The sequence below is a fragment of the Paroedura picta genome, chromosome 3 (genome assembly GCF_049243985.1).
Source record: "Paroedura picta isolate Pp20150507F chromosome 3, Ppicta_v3.0, whole genome shotgun sequence".
In the NCBI taxonomy this organism is placed as follows: Eukaryota; Metazoa; Chordata; class Lepidosauria; order Squamata; family Gekkonidae; genus Paroedura; species Paroedura picta.
In genome coordinates, this window is record NC_135371.1 from 61,623,975 (window position 1) to 61,646,431 (window position 22,457).

At 43.4% G+C, this 22,457-nt stretch overlaps 1 protein-coding gene across 4 annotated transcripts in view; it reads left to right on the forward strand.

Moving 5' to 3' along the window:
• Positions 1-22,457, forward strand: part of CACNA2D2 (calcium voltage-gated channel auxiliary subunit alpha2delta 2) — an 861,961-nt gene that overhangs the window by 816,118 nt on the left and 23,386 nt on the right. For all 4 annotated transcript variants that reach the window (XM_077325943.1, XM_077325945.1, XM_077325944.1 and 1 more), the window contains 5 exons: positions 8,430-8,490; positions 16,988-17,085; positions 19,926-20,016; positions 20,484-20,546; positions 21,294-21,397. In XM_077325943.1, coding sequence (XP_077182058.1) covers positions 8,430-8,490; positions 16,988-17,085; positions 19,926-20,016; positions 20,484-20,546; positions 21,294-21,397 — 417 coding nt within the window. The remainder of the gene's footprint in view (positions 1-8,429; positions 8,491-16,987; positions 17,086-19,925; positions 20,017-20,483; positions 20,547-21,293; positions 21,398-22,457) is intronic.

Sequence of the window (22,457 nt, forward strand, 5' to 3'; positions counted from 1 at the left end):
TGCAATCTGGATTTTCAGATAGTTAGGTGGATAGGGAATTGGTTAGAGAACCGCACTCAAAGAGTTGTTGTCAATGGTGTTTCATCAGACTGGAGGGAGCTGAGTAACAGGGTACCTCAGGGCTCGGTCTGGTACTTTTTAACATATTTATTAATGATCTAGATGAGGGGGTGGAAGGACTACTCATCAAGTTTGCAGATGACACCAAATTGGGAGGACTGGCAAATACTCCAGAAGATAGTGACAGAGTTCAACGAGATCTGAACAAAATGGAAAAATGAGCAAATGAGAACAAGATGCAATTTAATAAAGATAAGTGTAAAGTTCTGCATCTGGGTCAGAAAAATGAAAAGCATACCTAACTGGATGGGGGATATGCTTCTAGGTAACACTGTGTGTGAACGAGACCTTGGGGTACTTGTGGATTGTAAACTAAACATGAGCAGGCAGTGTGATGCAGCGGTAAAAAAGGCAAATGCCATTTTGGACTGTATCAACAGGGGCATCACATCAAAATCACAAGATGTCAGAGTCCCATTGTATAAGGCACTGGTCAGACCACACCTGGAGTACTGTGTGCAGTTCTGGAGGCCTCACTTCAAGAAGGACGTAGAAAAAATTGAAAGGGTACAGAGGAGAGTGATGAGGATGATCTGGGGCCAAGGGACCAAGCCCTCTGAAGATAGGTTGAGGGACATGGGAATGTTCAGCCTGGAGAAAAGGAGGTTGAGAGGGGACATGATAGCCCTCTTTAAGTATTTGAAAGGTTGTCATTTGGAGGAGGGCAGGATGCTGTTCCCATTGGCTGCAGAGGAGAGCACACGCAGTAATGGGTTTAAACTACAAGTACAACGATATAGGCTAGATATCAGGAAAAAAATTTAACAGTCAGAGTAGTTCAGCAGTGGAATAGGCTGCCTACGGAGGTGGTGAGCTCCCCTCATTGGCAGTCTTCAAGCAAAGGTTGGATACACACTTTTCTTGGATGCTTTAGGATGCTTAGGGCTGATCCTGCGTTGAGCAGGGGGTTGGACTAGATGGTCTGTATAGCCCCTTCCAACTCTGTGATTCTATGGTTCTATGATTCTATATCTTGACTGTATTATTCATGTGTACCAGTGGATGCTTATTCAATCTGAAACTATTGATATTGGTAGCATTTATCTTTTACTCTAGTGAGAGTGGGGTGTTATTGTTCCTTTATAGTTACTGTTATTTGGCACAATAAATATCTGCTGTTTTTGATCCTCACTCAGTAGTTATATGCCTTAGAGATTTTAGTAGTTAAGATGTTAATTTAGAGTAAATTCTGGTATGCAATTAATTCTCTGTGCTCTTAATAGCTGGTACTGTTCTGCTGCCAAGTGTAGAGTGTTAATTAATTATTGCTAATTGCTGCTGTGCTGTGGGGATTGTGATCAGTGTTCAAATATTCCTGGCAGAAACGCATGTTTGCAGGCCAGTGATATGGGGAACGTTAGGGTTAACTTTCATCAGTTCCTTATAGGGGAGGAAGTATATGGTGGGTACATGTCCTCTGTGGGGCATCCCAGTGTATGTTTGAGTAAACACACACAAGACCATGGTTATTTTATTGAATGAGGGAAGGCCAGTGGAGAAACCACTAAGTGGTTACATGAAATCACAGTCCTTATCAACTTCCATGTAGGCAGAAGCCCAGTTAGGACAGTCTTCTCACAGAAATATCCAGATGGTTTCCTGAAAGCTCAGGTGAGTATTTGGCCAACTTTGCCAGATATCCTGTTGATCCCCTACCAGATTCCAGAATAGGGATTTCAGGCCCTGACACAACTGCCAGATGTCCTTTTCCTGTGGCCAGAGCACAATTTTCCCCCTTCTTTGACTGGGGAGTTATAGGCAATGAGGCAACAAACTGGCTAGATTGCAACTAGCATAGCATAGCATGTTTATTTGGTCAACTGAACCTTATAAATGATACATCTGCAGAAAACTGTAATTAATAATAGAAGTTAATAAATATGACATGAAAAAATACAAGAATATTGCTACATGAAATATTAAAATAGTAAAACAATGTTAAAACAGAATTGTTGGGAACAAAAATAATGTTATTGTGGGTAGGGAAAAAGGGTTATAACATGTAAAGAAGAAGAGGGAAGAAATCTCAAGAAGTTACCTACAGGGACAAGGAATCAAGGAGTCTTCTTGAGCAGTCCACTAACCCAAGTGATAAGATGGCATTTACCTATCCATTACTATCGTTCGGACATTCTTTTCGATCTTATTCTAGTAGAAATGTAAAGGAATTTTGCTACCATATTAGAAATAACTGGATCTTTATCCCTTAGTAAAAATGTAACTGGAGTGTCACTATTATGGGAGGACAAAGATGAATGTCTAGTATAATCTGATAGTAAAGGTGGGATTAAATATTTTTGAATACTTTCGTAGAAGGGACAATATAATAAGATATGTGAAATTGTCTCAGGTCGGGCAGTGTCACAAGGGCATAAACTTAGCTCCAGGATCAACAAGAAACCTGACCTCAAGTAAAGCTGAAGGAAATGAATTAAAGCGTGCTCTTGAGAAGGCCCATTGGTATTTTACTATGGGGCTGTTTGTGAGATATGGACCTGGAGTAGCAGGTGGCAGCGTGTGGAGGAGTGTGGCGGCGGGTAGCGGTGTGTGGAAGCAGTTGGTGGTGGTGGAGGTGGGTGGAGGCAACAGAGCCATGGCAATAGTTGCCTCCATGCCACCTTGATTGTTGTGCGCACACACATTTCCAGCGCTCCACTGGCTCCTTCTGCAGCTGCCCAGCCTGCCTGGAGGGTTGCGCCAGCGCCTGCCAAGGAATATGCCAAAACGCTTCGCTAAGCTCTTTCGGAGCTGGCAAGAAAGCGACCCCCTCTCCCCGTGAGTCCAAAGTTGCCCCAACCCGCCCGACTCAGTCCAACAAGCCCCGCGTGTTCTGCAGCAGGGCTGCCACGGAACCCCCCATGGTTAAAAGAAGGGAGAAAGGAGAAAAGTGGCGATCCAAGGGAGCAAGACACGCACCCAAGCCCGGCCCAGAGCGGGATACCGAGCAATGTGGACACGGTGGTGGCAGCAGCAGCAGCCCCCTCCCCCAGGCAGCCCCCTCCCCCTCATCCCCATCCAGTCACCTCCTATGGGGGGTCACCCATGGCCACAGCTTGGGGGGTGGAAGTGCCTCCGCAGTGCTAGCTGGCAGCTCCTCCAGCTGGATCCCTGCTGGGCTTCGTCACCGAAGTTGGGATCACGGCGAAGAAAACGTTGAGAACCACTGTATTCAATGGATTGGATCAAGGCCCAGAGTTTGGATTCTTTTTCAATGATTTTACTATTCCAGGGGAATTGTGAGGAGACTTCTAAAAATTTCAGGATTAATCCCTTCAGCTGGAGATAAATTTTAAATCAGTAATTGATGTTTGTCTGTTAAGCATGGGTTTCAGAAGGCCAGATTCTTGGCGGAATACAACATTTGGTGTGCAGCTAGGTGTTTTATAAAGATCTCTCAAAAATTTCGATTGCACTCTTTCAAGCAACGCATCACTCCTGTAAGGGCCCAATTGGGCACCATACAGGATTTGCGCTAATACCTTTGCAGACTATAGCTTCAGAGGTGCAGGGATAAACCTGCCACCTTTAGTATAATAGAATCTAAAAATGGCTAGAGCAGCGGTCCGCAAGCTTCCGCTTGCCGCGGACCGCTGTGGAGTTGTGGGTGGAGAGGGCGGCCCGGGGGTCTGCACACGCATGGCAGCCCCAGCACAAACGCAGACTGCCTTGCACTCGCATTGGCGCCCGGCAGGGGCGCAAACACACGTGCGCGGCAGTCCACGCATGCGCGTTTGCACCGCTGCCATGCCGGCCTCCGGGCCGCGAGCAAATCGGCCGCTAAAGCAGCCAATTAGCTTGCGGCCTGGCGAGCTTCTCGCTTTGGGGGGGAGGGAAGACGGAGCCGCGGCCCGGCGCCGTGCCGCGGCCCGCAGGTTGGGGACCACTGGGCTAGAGCACTTTTTTTTTTTTGCAGAGTCTGTGACCGAATGAATATGGGCAAGATTGCAACTAGAGAAGAACTTGTAATGAATCTTATGAATTTGACTTAAAATGCAATTGAAAAAAACATTCTGTGGCAATGACAGTGGCAAAGCGGTTTTATGTCTCAAAGAATCATTGTGTGGACATCTAGTTAACCTTTTTCAGTAGTACAGAGAGTGCTCCAACCTAGTTTCCATCTACTTGGGGCTTTAGAAATTTATTTTGTACACAGGATCCCAGATTTGTTCCAGCCTAACTACTTTGATACCCAGATTGCCAGCTGTCAACACCTAAGCATGCAGACACAGTACTTGATGCATTATACCCCCCTCCTTGCCCATGCAGTCCCTACACAATTTATCAGTTGAAGCTCTCTGCTGAAGCTTTGGTCTCTATAGCTTGTTGTTGGACCTCCAGAGGAACTAGTTGGCCACTGTGTGAGACAGGATGCTAGAGTAGATGAATCTCTGATCAGATCCATTAGGGATCTTAATATAGCCAAATAAATTCCACTTGGTTGTAGAATTACAATTGTGCTTCTTTGCATGACAGTTTAGTACCTCAAATAAAAAACTCCAGGATTATTGTTAAGCACACTTCTCAAATTTTATATTCTGGACAATTGCATTTTTTTTTTGCTTAAGTAAACAAGTGGGTGGTGCATATCCACTGCTAGTGAGTTAGGGTGAAATAGAGACCTATTTCAATCTGGCTTCTTGGTCGCAAGTTGGGAAAGAGTGACCCTGATTATTTTCTTGGATCTCTCTGTGGCTTTTATTCCTAGTATCCTTATGGACCACCTCTGTGGGATAGGCATGAGCGATACTGCTGAGTAGTGGGTTCCTCGCCTATCTCAGAAGACAATTCAGAAGGTGAGACTGGGAGACAATTGCTCCGAAAGTTTCCATCTAGTCTTCCATGCTTTTCAACATGAAACATCTGAGTAATGTCAACTCTGATTTGAGCATACAGTCATCACTAGGCATGTTTACTCCTCCAAAAGATTCAGAGCGTTTCGGGCTTGGAAGAACCTGATTTGGACCATTAAAGGGCTGTACGAATCAGCTGATTAAGATCTGGCTTTGGCCAAAGTGCTTCGGACATCTCCAAAGCGATTCAGCCATTAAAGTTAATGGCGCCATTGATTTTAATGGGAAATTTAAGATTTCCGACGTTTCCGTGGACAGGGGGGTGGTTTGAGTTAGAGGCTCCAAACATTCAGTGTATCTTCAGGAGCTGCTTCTGTAACTCCCCTCCACGTTTCAACAAGATTGGACCAGGGAGTCCAAGGGCTACCAAAAAGGGTGCCCTATCCAACCTCCATTATATCCAATGTTGAGAAAAAACGGACTCTCTATCTGATATTCACCATAGGACGTAATGGGCCATTACATCCAATGGTGAGAATTTATGATCAGATTAGAGAGTCTGTTTTCTCATCACTGAATATAATGGAGGTAGGATGGGGAGCTCCTAGAACTGGATCCCCTGGTCCAGTCTTCCTAAAACTTGGGGAGGAGTCAGAGAAGAGGCTCCTGAAGCTACACTGAGTTTGGAGCCTCTAACTCAAACCCACACACACATACCTTCAGACCACGGAGACAGCAGAAACCTGAAAATTGCCAAAGCAGTTAGGGGACTCTCTCACTCTCAAGTCTAGCATGCAGATGCCACCCTCCAGGCAGGAGATGATGGGGGGGGGGAGAAAGAAACATAGCTCATCTTCACACAGAGAAGCAGTTCTCATTCTCATCACCTCTCCTGGAGAAAAAAGTTACTGCATACCAGAGCTGCAGGGGACAGCTGTGGCTGGCTGCCGAAGCAATGCTTGGGTGCCAGCATCCAAGTGAGAACTGGAGACCCACTGAAGTTTGTGAGATATGGACCTGGAGAGTTCACCTGAGTTCCCATGGATGAAGACCCTCCAAGGTTCAGTGCAGCAGCAGCCAGCCAGCCAGCCAGCCAGCCAGCCAGGCCCAGCACACTCTCTGTGAGTCAGACTCAAAGAATTTCCTCTACCAGAGCAGCAGGTCAGTGAGGCAGCAGCCAGCAAGAGAGAGTCAGGTAAGACTCCCTAGCTTATACCTCTTGACCATGCACAGCTTTTTAAAAAGGAAAAACCTTCTGTGATGGCCAAGAAGTGTTTCCTCCAAAGAAAGCTCTGCCTTCCTATAGGCTAACCTCCCTCCGCCTCCTCCCCCCTCACTTAAAGGTAAAGGTATCCCCTGTGCAAGCACCGAGTCATGTCTGACCCTTGGGGTGATGCCCTCTAGCATTTTCATGGCAGACTCAATACGGGGTGGTTTGCCAGTGCCTTCCCCAGTCATTACCGTTTACCCCCAGCAATCTGGGCACTCATTTTACCGACCTCGGAAGGATGGAAGGCTGAGTCAACCTCGAGCCGGCTGCTGGGATTGAACTCCCAGCCTCATGGGCAAAGCTTTCAGATGGCTGCCTTACCACTCTGTGCCACAAGAGGCTCTTCCCCCCCCCCCACTTACCAATGCCTTACTTTGCAGCAAGTAAGCTTAGCATGCTGCAAGACCTCATCATAGCAATGCATTTGCAGATGCAAAATGGATTGTAATGATCGGCTGGGCTCCTCCAGGGAACCTAGCCATTGGTCTGCCTCCCTCCCCCCTCCTCCCTCCCCTTTATCCTGTAGGAGCCCGGTCAAAGGCAGGAAAGACAGAGCTGGAAAGCTGTCAGTTCCTGCCTGTCAGTTTCCCTTTAAACTTTAAACAGACATCTAATGTGCACCGAAATACACTTTGAACAGCGCACTTTGGTGCTGTGTTTTAATGGGATTTCTGCTTTGGGCCATATTTGGCCAATCTGTCTCCGAAGCAACCCTGCTTCGGAGATTTTTCAACTGAAGCGGTTCGAAGCGCATATGCCTAGCATTTTTAGGGCAGCACGAGGAAGAGAAGCCTCCATGGAGGCCAACTGTTGGTGCAGCATCCCTCACTACCACCAACCATAGCCAAGGACTGCAGCCTAGTGGAGCACCAAGGAGGCCAGGAGAAAATGGTCCTGTAGACATGCCTATAGGGAGGAGGCCAGGAAGGTAAAGAAGAGGGCCAGCCAGATTGGCAAAGGTAATTTAAAGGGATGGTACCTTGTTTGTTTGTTTGTTTGTTGTATTTGCATACCGCCATCCCCCGAGGCTCATCTCCTAGGCACATGGTAGCACAGGTGAAGAGGGCAAGGCCCATGGAGCGGAGCTGGGGCTAACTGAAGAATTAGGATGGGCAGACTTGGGTGCTGGGAGGAAGGGCAGACTTGGGTGCTGTAATCCTTAATCCAACCCTAATTCCTCACACATCTTCATTTGTTAATGCCAGCTGTGAGAGGGATTAACAAACCTGCTTTTCTAGCAGGCAGGTGGGCTGTTTCTTCAGCAGCGTTACCAGCACAGCTAAGCTCCTCTTATGTATACTGTGTTCTTCTTTTGAGTGATCCAATCAGATGCCTGGCTGCTTGCACTTTCAGCTTCAATAGAGTCCCTCTGGATGTGACCATTTATTCAACCCGAGGATGAACCATATGCTCGTAGGATAAATTGTAAAAGTTGAGAGAGAGTAGGAGATTTAATACCTACATATGCACTGGAAATTCAGCACTGGAAGGGCACAAATACCGCTCTGTGCTTGATGAGGCTTCCCTGAGACTGCCACTGTCCAAAGTGGAATGATCTGTCTCATGTTTAGAGTAGGGAAGGATGGCTGTTGCAATGCTCTGAGACCACTGTCAGCCAGAAGGCAGCTGCTGTACCCTCTACAATGCATTACATTTTATCTCTCTCTGATGGGTAAGTCTTTGGTTGGACTGTCTTCATAAAAGACCCTGGTTTGGCCATGTTGATGCCTGAAAAATGATTTTGATTACAAAATATTGTTTTAATAATTCTCTTTCCGTATGAGCAGAGCATGTGATTTCTTTTCTTTGTTAATTTCCTAATAAGAGAGAGATGCCCATATGACCTACTAAACATACATATATATCAATATGAGCATATATATGTGTGTGCCTGCATGCAAATATATTGCCCCATGGTAATACGTATGCCATCAGTCAAATATCTTTAATTTCAGATGGTAATATTAAAAATTACCAAAAAAATCCTCCAAATGTTGGCAACATATTGGCTATAACTTTCCTTCTCGTACAATGCTAGTTACCAAAGAATCGTCTCTCCTTTCTCTCTTGTTAAAATTAGTGTTTTGCCTCTTTCGTCCATTCCTCTGTCTCTTTTTCTCTCTTTCTCCCTTTCCCTTCTTCTCTTTCTTTCTCCACCTTTTCTTTCACTTCTTCTGTCATCTTCTGAGACTGAAGCCTCCTTCCCTCATTTCAAACCCCCGCCGGATAACGTTACCTTTCTGTTACAGATTTTGAATACCTGCTGCCAAACAGCTTTGAGTCCGAGGGACATGTATTCATTGCTCCAAGGTAGCTTTGCGTGTGAGCTTGCCTGAGGTGTCCATTCAACCACTCTCCTCCAACACTGACCCTGGGACTGATTCAGCTCCCCTTCCCATCCCCACCGCTTACCCTTCCACACTTTTAAATATTCTATCTCATCACTCCCACCTCTCTTAGAACTGACACCTCCTCATTGTGCCAAAGTCTTGACCATTTTCCTTCTTCCTGTGTCTGTTGTATGCCTGTGTGCCACTTTGAGACTATGGCTGCCACCTACACCTCGTTAAGACATCTCTGTGGTTGGCAGCATATGTCCCACCTTATGTTCACTCACTTACATATGAAGAGTATATATGTATGCCTGCATATGAGGTGTTTATGTACACATACATATATAGGTATAGTTTCTGAAAATCCTCATAAAACAAAGATATTTGGGTCATGCTGGGATTATGCCCTCGTATTAGTTAAATCTGAAAACTATATCATACACCAATGTTATCCAGGGTTAAAAATAAACATTTAAAAGGGAAGAGTATAAATCACAGTCTTACCTGCATGCCCTGCTAAACAGTTCCAACCAATAATGTCCGACAAAAGAGCATACCAGTATTTATCTTGGGTGACTGGGTGTTTTTATCTGACCCCTGACTAAATGGCCTACTAATGACATTTTGCCTTTTAAAAAATATTTTGCCTTTTTAAAAAAAATTATAGATCTGTCTCATTTTTATTGGTATTTTTTATTATTTTTATTTTATTTTTATTATTAAACTTTTATACCGTCGTTCCCTCAGGCTCACGGTGGTTTACAAGATAAAAATTACAATAAAATCCATAGTTAAAACCATTAAAACCAATCCACACTATCAACGTTAGGCAACAGACGAGCACTAACTAACCCAACTACCCCCCCCCCAAACCGCCTCACGTTAGCCAAGAGACATCAGGTTGCTAATTTTTGATTCCTGTGTCACAAATACCTAATGATCAGCAAATACAATGGTAGTACAAGTTACACACTGCACTGGTTTTATTAATGTAAATATATTCAAGTTCTGAAAAATTGACTATCACCTGAACTACTGTTCTAAATAAATAAATAAATAAATAAATAATGTGCACTAGCAGAGATACAACTTTTGGGCTGTACAGAAATTACTTTAAAAAATAAAAAGTTCAAAAAAGCAACATAATATTACTACCATTCTTCTAACTTGCCATTTAATATTCAGTAATGAAAAACTATTCCACTGAAGTACTTGAGAGACCACAAAGCCTACTTTTATAAATCCTAATAATTCTTTCAAAGTCAGTTCTTTGAAACTTTTGTGATGAGATTCTGTTAATTCTGAGGCAAATTGACAATATTAATTAATATCCACCAAGTTCTATAAACCAATACTACATTTGGTATCTGGAGAAAATTCAGTGAGCAATGCATTTTGAAAGGCATTGCATGGTCCTGTTCAGACCTTTCTCCTTTAATAGAGGGCAAGAAAATTTTAAGTGAATTTCTGTACATCACATGGACCAGGAAACTTTCCATAAATGTAACTTTTCACAGATTATAACTCTATCAGAGGGCTGGTGGGGAGTTCCATCATTCCATCAGAGAAGAATGATAGTATAAGGTTCATGTAGGATACACTTCTTTTAAATCAAGTATTTTGTACTGTTTATCCAATATAAGCAGTGAACACTAAAAGTAAGAGCTTTAGGAACTACAGTATACAGCAAACCGTTACCTTTGGCTTTTTGGCTAAAAGCAACTATCCATCATATACATGTATGACAAATAAAGAGGCTGGTGTATCCAAAATCCAAATCATTATCCAAAATCTCAATAATTTAAAACCTAAACAAGACAGCCATAGGAAAAAATGTACCATATCTTAGTGAGACCTATTTATAACATCAACAAAATACTGAAACCATTTTCCTCCCTGGAAGTAGTCCTCACAGCCTAGAGCCTAATCAGGTTGGTTGCTAAATCAGAACAAATAGACCTCTGAGTCACCAGACTGTAATGCATTGGGTCATGTGATAGCTCTTTAGTTCCAGCTGCACCATCTGTTAGCCCTTCAGAACCAATAAGAGCAGACCATATGATAATGAGACTGTATGATATCTCATCTATACTAATATGGCCAATAGCCCATGGTACATTTTCAGAAACCATATATCACTAGTGATTTATTTGTGGATGTGCGATCACATATATCTGTACACATTTGTGTAGATATATAGGTGGATACAGTGTTGTGTACATACAGGTCTTTGATCCACAAAATGATGAGGGTATACACGATGTTTTCTACCCACATAAGAAGACATGCAATATATTGGTTGAAAGTGATTACTAAAGTGAAATACACTGGCCTGTTAGCTACTTCCACTAGGATATGATTAGAAATATTTACAGATACCTTATTGAGAATTATATCCAGGCTTTTCACATAAACATATTCTAAAACAACACCGATTCAAGATAGAAAGTTTTCTTGGGGCATTTGAGGCCAACAGGTGATGGCAAAGAGTTCTTAATCTTGTCCTGTACAATAATATGTCCACAGCCAACGGGTATCAGTGGAGTACACTGCATGCCTGTATATCTACATTGCTGGTTTTCCTCACTAAACTCAAAAATATCATGTCCCTTAAAGAGTTTGTTACTGATCCTGACTCAAGTAGATACATTAGTGAAACTTATACAGAGCTTTATTTAGCAATTCATAATGGGCTGAATTCAACCAGTTGTAAGTAGAGCAAGCATCCTTGCTGCCTTCCCTTTCCTGGTGCAGCCCCTACACAACCCAAAAAGGCACTCCAGAAAACTGGCAGACTTGCAAGCACTGGGATCGGAATGTGACATTCCTTGGCTTAATCAGTTTGCAAACTGTAGTTTTGTCACTACTTAGCTGGCAAGAAATTGACCATGTGGTCTCCAGTATGCTATAGCTAATGTAACAGTGCCTTAAGAATCTATGAACTGGGTGTATGCAGCTTTCTGGGAAAGGCCATCCTTACAAAATATTTACCTCAGCATGAAAAACCCCTTGAAGGAACATGATACAATATGAAATAAACTAGACTGTATTTACCCACCACATAAGACTTTTTATTCATCTGCTTTTAAAGCCTGCTTTGCCCTTTTGCCTGTGCTATGACACATAGGCTAGCTTATGAGTGCTGTGTGCAGTCCTCCAAGAAGGTGGGAGGTGTCCCATAACTGATTTAAGATTTAGCCAATCAGCCCTATGCCTTCTGCTCTATGCAAGAAAAAGATTTCTCTGGAGTTTGATCCAGGGAAGGGGGAGATGTATGGAGGTATCCTATATCTCTCATCCTGCTTAAAATGTTTCAGAAAAGCTAGAGCCCTGCAGCTCTAAGGCATAGTTGTTCTTGATTCCTTCTGGAAATTTCATTCTTTTCCTAACACATTTTTACATTACCCCTTTCCCATCTCACTAGGGAAGTTCTGTCCTGCAGCCATTATCCCTAATAGGAATTCTCCAAGGCTTCCTATTTTTTTTAAGATTTACTACAGGTGATTAAAACCCAAAATGGGTCTCCCACTGTGCAAATTTAATTGGTTTTGTCAACACTTTACAAATGTGGAACAGAACTAGTCTAATTCTTTCTTTGTCCAAGCCAAGCTAAATACAATGCATTTAAAAATTCAGATCCTATCAACGCAGCATAGTCTCAAGGTTTTGTTAGGACAGCTAATTGATCAGAATTATGACCTGGTTCTCTAAAAATGGTCATGTTCAATTTTTACCCTGAACAAGTAATTAACTCCCAAGAAGGGGTATTGTGAGGTACCACCACTATACAGAGAGCATACCGACACTCCAGATGTTCAGATGTCCCATCATAAAGCAACCTTGCCATCTGCTGTTTTCGATGTAGCATTTTCCCACTAACACTACATAGATTTTATTTGTTTGTTTGCTGTAGACAGCTGCCAGAAACCCCAGAGGCCTCTGGAACTACAATAATCTGTGCTTAACAAACTCATTAACTCCATTTTTCAGTATCAGATGGTCCAGTGCTGCACTGAAAAGAATTAGGGAAATCAGCCTCTAAATTAATATGTGTCTTTACACTTCTGTCTTAAGAGGCAATGATCAATGGGATTGCTCTGTTGCTCATTCTCTCTCCCACCCCCACTTTTTGGATATTAGCTACTGGCAATGCAGAGCCAGTAAGTCAGCAAGGTCATGCTCAGAGAAGTACAATCGTACACTCATATAATACAGCCCATTATAAAGGGTGAGATCTGTAAGCACACCCTTTGAACTCTGTCATTTGGATTATTTTTATGAGACATAATGCAAGTATCTTCTAATGTACCTGTCTTCCTGCACTCTAGAGACAGCACCTATCTATCTATATGAAGGATACAGATATGTCTAGAGTTTGTATGTGTAAGCGTGTACAGCAATACATAATTGTGGGACAAAGCATGGCTGGCCATCTTGTTTTCTTATACCTAAAGAGCACTGTGGAATATTGATTTATTCCACAAATGAGACAGATCCTCGGTGTTTTCTCTCCAGCTTTCCTTTCTCCACTCCTTCCTATCCTGCCCCTCACTTCCTCTGAGTTGAGTTGTAGGGATTGAATAGAATGCAAAATGAAGTCAACTGACCCACCAATTGCAAACCAAGGGAATGGCACTCATTTAAATGACTTGGTTTACTGTGACCAGAACCAGTGAAGAGACCATATTTGGCAAAGAGAACACATGGTGTTAACTCACTAGATGAATACAAACATGCATTGGTTAGAATTGACACTACATTCTTTGGGGAAGGGAGACAAAAAAGCTGAGCTAAACCTAAGTAGGATAGACAAGTTGAGCTCCTCTTGCCCCTTTCTATCAAGTAGGTAAGTACCTTTTCCTTCCTTTTATAGGATGATGCATACATACCATGTCCTAGGCCCAACATCTAGTGGAAAAGCCATACAAGGAACTGAGCAGATTTGCCCCAGTGCCTCTCAGCCACAGTCACCAAGTGCTTAACCTGCTGTTTTCTCTGCTTCTGCCTGCTCACTTCACCAGTGCTCTTGCATATATGATACTGTATGCAATTGGGGACTGATGTTGCTGCCACTCATGAATCCAGTTTGCACCACTGAATTACAGTCTGCTCCACTATGGCCCATTATGCACGGCCGCCGAAACAGCGATTTTAGGGCACGCGGAGGGGGAAGATGCAAAGCACACCGGTTATGCACGGGACGGGGTGCGATGGCGGCAAAACTCAGAGTAACCGATTATGCACGCGGCGATCCCGGCGCCGTTTCTGGTTGCGCCCCGGTCACCCGGAAGCTGCGCTTTCTTCCACGTTTCGCTGACGCGGCTTTTCGGCAGCATGCACCGAAGCTGCGGCCGGTTGCAGCCGGCACCGTGCGTTATCGGTGATTTTAGTCGCTGCCATTCCACCCCGAATGTGTGTTATTCCCCCCGTGCATAATGAGTCTTACACCTGCACCTTGCACACAACTTTTAAAGGGTGGAATTATATGTTTCAAGGCAGCCATGGGGTTCCCAGTCCAATTTTTGCCTCATAATGAGGCTAAGGAGGCTAGAGGTGCAATACTAAGAACACTTTCCTGGGAGTAAGCTCCAGCGAGTAGACTTCAGTAGGATTCTGAGTAGACCAGTTTAAGATTGCTCTGTAAAACATCCCTGGAGCCAGCTCAGCTAAGCAACCCCTGTGGTACTGTACTTACAGTGACACCAATTGTTGCTGCTGTCACCTGGGCCCAGACAGCCACCCCTGTAGTCCTGCTGGCCAAGTGGGGCTCCTCGGCCCAGCTGGCTTCTGGTGACTAATAGCCCTCCAGGGCAACAATTCACCAGGAACTTCCTGTCCAAATAAGGGAGCAGTCCACCCCCTGGCAGGGGAGACACTGAGAATCATTGAGAATGGTGATGTTCAATTTTTACTAGATCTGCTGATTTTACCTTCACAACCCTTTATCTGTCCTGTGTTCTCACAGCTAGCCCCAAGGATAGAAATAAACCCGGTGGCATTGCTTCAAGAAGGCATTGTTGTGAAGGATTGGCAGGGGGAGGGTTAAGCATTCTCCATCCCCCTGCCCCTTTTATTACCATTGGCTAGGAAACACAGGTTCACAAACCGTATGTCTGTCAAGGCAATGTTCCATCCTAATCTATTCAAAACCTGTGTTAAAATATCACTGACATAGCTGATATTGTCAACTGCTTTCTTTTCAGATGACTGAGCAGTTTGTCAACGGTTATCCCCCTTACTTTGTTCTTTAGTGTGATAGGGAAAAAGTACTGGTGCCGGCTACCCTGGGGGAGCTTTTCCTATATTGAGGAAGGCATCTTATCATGCTTGTTGAAAACATAATTGATTGGAATGGCCTTAGCAGGGGAAGATTTATGTCTGCATAGACTGGCCTGTCGTAGAAGTAGTCTGTGAAAAACATACATCTGTAAACAGCAATGGCTTATACTCTTTGTTGCCTTTTATTTTGTTTTGTTTTTTAGAGTATATTTGCTTTTTAAAAAGACAATATAAGAAATGGAAGCTGGAGAAAGTTTCATTTAATTGGCACTAAAGAGTATTTGCCCCCCAAACACCAAAAATCCATGCTTGTATGTAACAGGTTTGTAACAGTTAAAGACCTGAATCCCAGATGCCTAATCTGCATTCGTTTGTAATGGAAACCAGTGTGGTATGAATGCCATCAAACTTCATTAGCCAGCTTTGTAAGCTCCAAGGGATAAATATTTTATCCAGCTCTGTATATTATAACTGTTAGTCAATATAGTACCCAAGGCCAGACTGGCCATTAACTTTACAGGGCATTTTGCTTGTGGGCCATTGCCCTAGAGGGCCACCGTTAGCTGAGAGTGAGCATAGTGAAGCCTGAGAAACTCTGTCGATGCCTCAAGGGCTACTTGGCTCAGACCATTCACCAGCAAAGACAATTGGTGTTAGCTCACAAAGCGTTTCCGTCTTCACAGCTGCCAGCTTGATAGAGAATGTGGTGGGTGAGCTAGTGCCCATTGTTGTCCCCATGGAGCTGAGTGGCACTGCTGCTGCACTAGTTTATACCTGCACAAGGGCCTCTTAGGTTGGTTTGTTGCAGGGACATTTTCTCTTCCCAGCCCACTTTTGGGGCTGCCCTCCAGTTCTTCCTCTAAAGCGACCAGATTTATAGGAAGAGTATAGTAATATATTCTTTGTATCTTAAGTTTCCAACTGAGGAACCTGTTTACTTACCTGTATCAAGCATAATTCTAAAAAGACCTAAGAAAGAAGGCTTAAAGGACGTTCTAGCAATCAGGATAAAGCAGATTAAAAGATAATGTATTATTTTAGAACTTCAGGGACAATATTTTTGGGAATCACATGACTGCTTTTCAAAGCTGTTCGATAAAATGCATTTAATAGACTGCAACCATACATACTGATAAAACTCTCTGACAACGCTGTCCAACCTATGTTGACTTCTTCCAGGGGCTTCTATGCCTGTTCTTAGTGGCACAACTTTTAAAAAGGAAAGGACTCCTATCCTGGAGAATATTGATTACCCAATTTAGCTTATTTAGTTATAGTAAAGATAGTAATGGGGCCATACAAGCTACACTAGAAGTCAGAGAAAAGAAGGAAATGCAGAGATTTGAATGGAGAAAGATCTGTTTTAGCTACTGATCTTTCCATAACCTTAGAGATTAAAAGCTACATATGGCCACCAAAATATTAGGTGGCATTACTGCTGTACATATCCAAAAACCAAAACAATGTAGTTTCACAAGGCTGGTGCCATGGCCAAGAGAGTATTAAGAGTTCTTTCAGGTGGTGTTTGATGGCATCAATGAATAACAGGAGTGACTGCCACAAATTTTTATATGACCATTACATTGTCCAAGACTGCCTGCCATTCCTATGTGAACTGGCTCTATATTATTGTAGTCTTTGACAGCTTAAGAAAGCCAGATATCATTTTGTTTAAAGAACATGGCCAATCATACCCTTTGACCACTTGGACCTATGAGGTCCCAGTTGCACTGAGGCATATTGGTATTTTCTGAGCAGGTACCTGTTTTAACTGACTCCTTTCTCCTTCATACAGAGGCATCAAAACAAATAACTGACAGGTACATACAAGTAATGATACCCAATGGTGCATAACAATGCCTTGCATAGACAATAATCAAGCTGGAAACAATTTCCCTGAATTTTCTGTGTAGGGAATGGGATGCAGATGAAGAAGCACAGCATACTTACCATGCCCTTTATTTAAATAAAAAACCATTCAGATGGTATATACAGGGCGGTATATAAGTATGATAAATAAATAAATAAATAAATAAATATTGAACTAATGCTGTCATGCAAAATAACCTGTCTAGGTTACTACCTCACCGACGTTGCACACAAAGTCATGATTATATCAGTTCTGAGAGAGAGAGAGAAACTGACAGTAACTTTTTCATCCTTCCACACTACAAATCTTTTCACCTTAATCCCAGAGAATATTGCAAAGCCCTCAACCTGTCGGATAACAACACTGAATTCCTGGAAAACTTTATCGCCCTCATGGAAAAGGTGACGCCTGACTCTGAGCAATGTAAGTATTCCAGGGGCATGAAGTGGATGCACAGCCTCATCTCAAGAAAGGCTCGGCATTAGGTGGGGTGAGAGAACGAAAGGATGGCTGGTGCTTTAAATAAACATTGTAATGTTCTAGTTGCTAAAATGCATATTTGTAGAATTAACATGCCCCGTGACTAAATCAAAAGTTACTCAATATCATGAATGGTGGATATTAACTATCAGTGATGTCAAGAGCCATCGATCCAATCATGTGATAGTGCTGCTCACCAAGGGCAAATGGGGCTGCGAGGTTGCCCAGCTTTGGTCTAGCGGTGCTGATAGAATTTTTCGCAAAAGCAGCTCATAAGTATAGCATTGTTTTCCTACCAAGACTATAGCCACCAGGTCTCATTCAAGGTTAGGTCAGCCCACTTGCACAGCCAGAGCTGAGGACATTAACAAGCTGGGAAGGTGGTGGCCCTCCATTTCTTACAAGCATGCACTACCAATGCAGAGCAGGTTTGCAGCAACAAGCTTTATTCAAGGGCTAGGCAGACAACAGGGTTCTCTCAGGGCAGTTCTGACATTCTCTTGACCTGGCAGCCTAAACTCCCTCACCTATTCCAGACTACCATGTCTGCCTTGTGCTCCTTGCGCATCTTCCACTACCCAGCTCTTCAATGCAAGCATTCTTAAACCCTCTCCCAATGTCAGCCATGTAGCCGGATGGCTATGGGGGAGCCCATGTCCTCATCATCACCCCATAGGCTTCCAACCTAGTGTTATACCCTCTCCTGACTTGGTGGCTCCAGCCCTTAAGAACCACCCTTTCCCCAGCCGGTGACTTCCAGCCATACACAAGCCATGGGCTTACTGCCTCCAGCTGGGTTCTCATGTGAATGCCTTAAAGGCACCTCTCCACTCCCCCAGTGCCACAAAAGCAAATAAACACTTCTCATCAATCTCAGTTAAAGCCATGGGATTACACTGCAAATAAAATATTGGCTGATATTAAGCATTCATTAAAACTGTTGGTAGTTAATTGCCATTCAGAAATTAACTAAGAAGGCTGTGTACGTTCCTTGAGAATTTTGGAAGCAAATTTAGGCTTGGATTTCAACTTAATGACCCTATTGTATCAAGGCATTCTGACTTAAGGGACATCAGCAGAGCTGCGTTAGAAGCAGGGAGGGGGGGTGGGAGAGGAGCTGAATAGGAATAATTGGTAAGCAGTAAATTACCTGTGGGATTGGTAGTCTAAAGACACTGAGAACAATGGCCATAAGGGCCCTGGCCTCTATGTTTGTTGTCCCTCCAGAGTAACTGGTTAGCTACTATGAAAAACAGTTTGCTACATGGACTACATGGAGCTGTGGTCTCTCCAGCAGGTTTCTTATTAATGGTTTAACAGTGCTCAGATAAGTAATCAACAAGTATAACCCGAGTCTTTTGGATGCTTGTGTCTGATGAAGTGGGCTCTGATCCATAAAAGTCTATACTGGAAAGATTTTTTTAAATATATATCTTAAAAATAAAAAGCCACAAGACTCTGGGCCATTCCGCACTCGTCCAAAATAGCACAATGGTTACAAATTGAAATCGCTACTGTTTTGCTGTTATGCACAACGTCGTTGGCAATCTGCAACACTCCTGAAACCGATCCGCAAACAGCACTTTGTTGTAGCGCTTTCAGGGAAATCCCAAAAAGTGGATTCACCCTCCGTAAAGCGCTACACTCTTGCAACCAATCTGCAACACTAGCGGGAAAGTTCTGTGCGTTACCATTGTTGCGGTTTCTGCAAAGTCCCTCCCCCTAGCTCTCTCCTCTGATCTTCCGGCGAAGCGATCGCCATTTTTTTTCTCCGAGTGAGCGGAGATCAACGCACCGGCGAGCCTTCGTTTACCCAGCGAGGCATCCCTGGCTGCAGAGCTGTTTTAAGTCACCAAGCACGAAACAACACACAGCCCCATTTGCTGGTTTATTTTCCCTTTATTTTTCACTGTATTTTTGGCCGAAAATCGCGCCCGTGCGGGATGGGGTGTATTTTTTTTTTCACTCGGAGGGAGCGTGGCAACGATGAAACGGCAGCTCAAACACCACCTGCTAGCTAGATGGGTCTCTCCGTTGCAACGAATCAACACAGATTCATTGCAACGTGTTTTTTTTTAAACTTTCCTTAAAGGGAAAGGGGCTTTTTGGGATCATGATAACGGCCGCCCATTGGCTGCTTGACGGCCAGGGGCAGACGAAGCTCGGCAATATCGCTTCCTGGCTAGCGATTTTTGCTGAGACCGGAACCCTGTGGGAAACGATAGAAACGCAACTGGATTCCACTACAAAGCCAGGTATGCATAACGACGAATTCCACAATTTAAAATGGCGCTTTTTCATCCCGCAACCAATTTGCCACATAGATCCTGCTGCGGAATGGCCCTCTGTTTCTACTGCAATAGACTACCATAGGTATTCCTCTGAATATATTTTTGCCGAAGCCATGAAAAATAGCATAAAGCTCTAGAATATGCTAACAGACTGTTAGAGAGTTTCTTACTGTTTTGAATGCCCATCCACAGAACATGTATGTGGTAAGGCCACTCAGCAGCCTTTTTATGCAAAAACAAACTCCGCAGGACATCCTAATTAATAGCTGGAAGTGTCCACAATATGTGTCATAACAGACTTTATGCCATAGCTGAGTTGTTGCTTGTGCAAATGAGAAGTAGAGAGGAAGCAGAGAGGAAGACTGCAAACAAGAATACAAGGCAAAAGGGATGGCCACCTATCACACCCAAATGAGGAGGGGTCCCTCTGTTAGATAGCTGATGGGCAAGACATTGGCTTGCTGTACATTCATCTTTCCTTTCTCTTCCAAGGTAACAACTTCCTCCTTCACAACCTTATCCTGGACACAGGAATAACACAACAGCTGGTAGAAAGAGTATGGAAGAATCAAGACTTAAACACGTAAATATGATCTTAGTTCAGTACTTTGATGCCCCAGAAGAAATGACCTTCTAGCTGGGAAAAAAGCATTTTACTCAGTAGACTTCACAATGAGCCCTTCTTGTAGAATGGAAGCTGAGTTGTCAGTTGGAAAGGGGCAAAACTCACTGCTTACCGAGCCACTTCATAATACTTGTAGCGAGTTCAGAACTTAAGGCAGCATGAACTGCCATTAAATAGTAAGAGCATGAAATGAGGAAGCTATACTACACAGGGGCTTCAGCTCAATGAGGTCAAAGCACTGCTGAGAAGCAACTTATGCAAGTGGAGCTCTACCTTTGGCTCAGTCCCCGTACTGCTCTTTGGATGCTTGTGGTGCAGTAACATTGGCCAGTACACATGCTAGAGGTACCTGGCAAAGATAAATTGGCAAGGAAGGAACTGTTGGCATAAAGCAGTTGTAATGCTCTGATTCTGCCATGTTTTAGGTACAGCCTCCTTGCTGTGTTCGTTGCCACTGATGGTGGTATCACCCGCATTTTCCCTAACAAGTAAGTATCTCTTGTTATCTGTATGGACCTGAGTATAATTGGATACTTGAAGATGATAAAAATGAGTTGAGGTGCTTTAAAGGGGCCAAAAGATATTTCTGAAGGAATTTGCTAGCTTTTCAGCCTGTGTAGACCTTTCACTCAGATAAGATAGAAAAGTAGTGGGGTCTGATATGTTAAGCTATAATTTAAAACATTTCTACACTTCCTTTGTGGGATGCAGAATGATATAGTATTACCCAGTCATATCAGATCATTGAAGCTAAGCTGAACCAGTGCTTGGCTGGGAGAACACCATGGAAGATTTTGCACAGGAAAGCACATCTGCTTAATCATTTCCTTGAAAAGCGTGTGGGGTTGCCATAATTTGGCTACAACTTGGTGGTACTCTACCCCTGAATAGGGTCCCCAAGGCACTGAACATCAAAACTTTAAAACATATCAACATTAAAACAACATTATATCAATTTTAATTTGTACAACACAAGCTTGTAGCACTCACAGGTATTTTTAAAGAATGTAAGAATGTGGCTCTAATGGCAACCTGAATGTTGGTGAGGTAAATTGTTTGCAGCAAATGTGTATGTTATGACCTTTCGGCATCTCTGGGAGCATGTGGGGAGGCCTCCACTGGAAACTCTTTTAAGTAATGTTGTCCAGCTTTGATTGACAAGGGGAATCATCTGTACACAAAAGAAATGTCTGCAAAAATGTGATATTCTATGGGGCTTCTTCATTTCATTTTAGGGCTGCAGAAGATTGGGAAGAGGATCGAGAACCCTTCAATGCCAGCTTCTATCGGAGGAGTTTAGATAACAAAGGCTACATCTTTAAGCCCCCTTACAGGGATCGTAAGTATGATCCTGCACAGGATCTCCAGACAGATGGGGTTGGGGGGGTTGGCCTGTCCTCAAATAGTAAAGAAAGGTTCTTTATGTTTGGAATGCTCTCTGTAGCACCTGATGTGGGTTGCAAGGCAATAAATGCTGTTTCAAAGTATGCCATATTTAGCTTTCTCAAGTGCTCAGAGCTTGCACTCAGGGAATGTGCCTGTCCATCCTTGTCATGACTGTGCCCCAGTTCCTGGAGAACTAACTCCCTTGGTACTAACAAGAAGCAAGCAATAAATTGTCTATTATTTATTTATTTGCAAAATTTATACTCTACCCTTCTAGTCTTATCAGAGTCACCAAGATGGCTAATAATTTAAAACATGCATAACAAAAACATCTTTAAAAAAATTAAAAGTAAATCAACACATTATGAAAAGAAGTACATGAACAAAGACATAAAATCGACAATTAAAACCTAAAGAAGAAAGGAGGGATTGTGTAGGGAATGGAAGACAAAACTAAAAAAGGGCTTCACCTACTGGCAGAAGACAGCAACAGAAGAGGACACGAAGTCCCTCTGGGAAAAGAGTTTCAAAGTTTTTGGTGTCTCACAACAAAGAAAGGCCTAATCTCAGAAGGTGACACCAGCCAAGGGAGCCCTCAGAAGAGAACCATAGTGGTCAGATAGGTTTGTAAATTAGTAAGCGGTCCTTCAGTTACATTTGTCCCAAGTCAGTAGGGTACTAAAGGTCAATGCCAGCAACTTAAATTGTGCCTGAAAACAAAGAGCCAGTGCAAATATGCAAGACTGGAGTAATAGGGTCCATACGAAACACCCACATTTATCCCCTAAGGAAGCTTTTCTCAACTTTTTTACCATTGAGAAATCCCTGAAACATTCTTCAGGCTTTGAGAAACCCCCCTAGTGGGCACAATCATGCAGAATATAGTTGGAAAGTACAGCTGTCTACATGCCCACCCATGCCCTCCCCTTCTCACCCCCTTCAGGCCCATCATTGGACACTTTGGGAGGGGGAGTTGACATGACCCCATATGTCATATCACCCAATAAATGCTT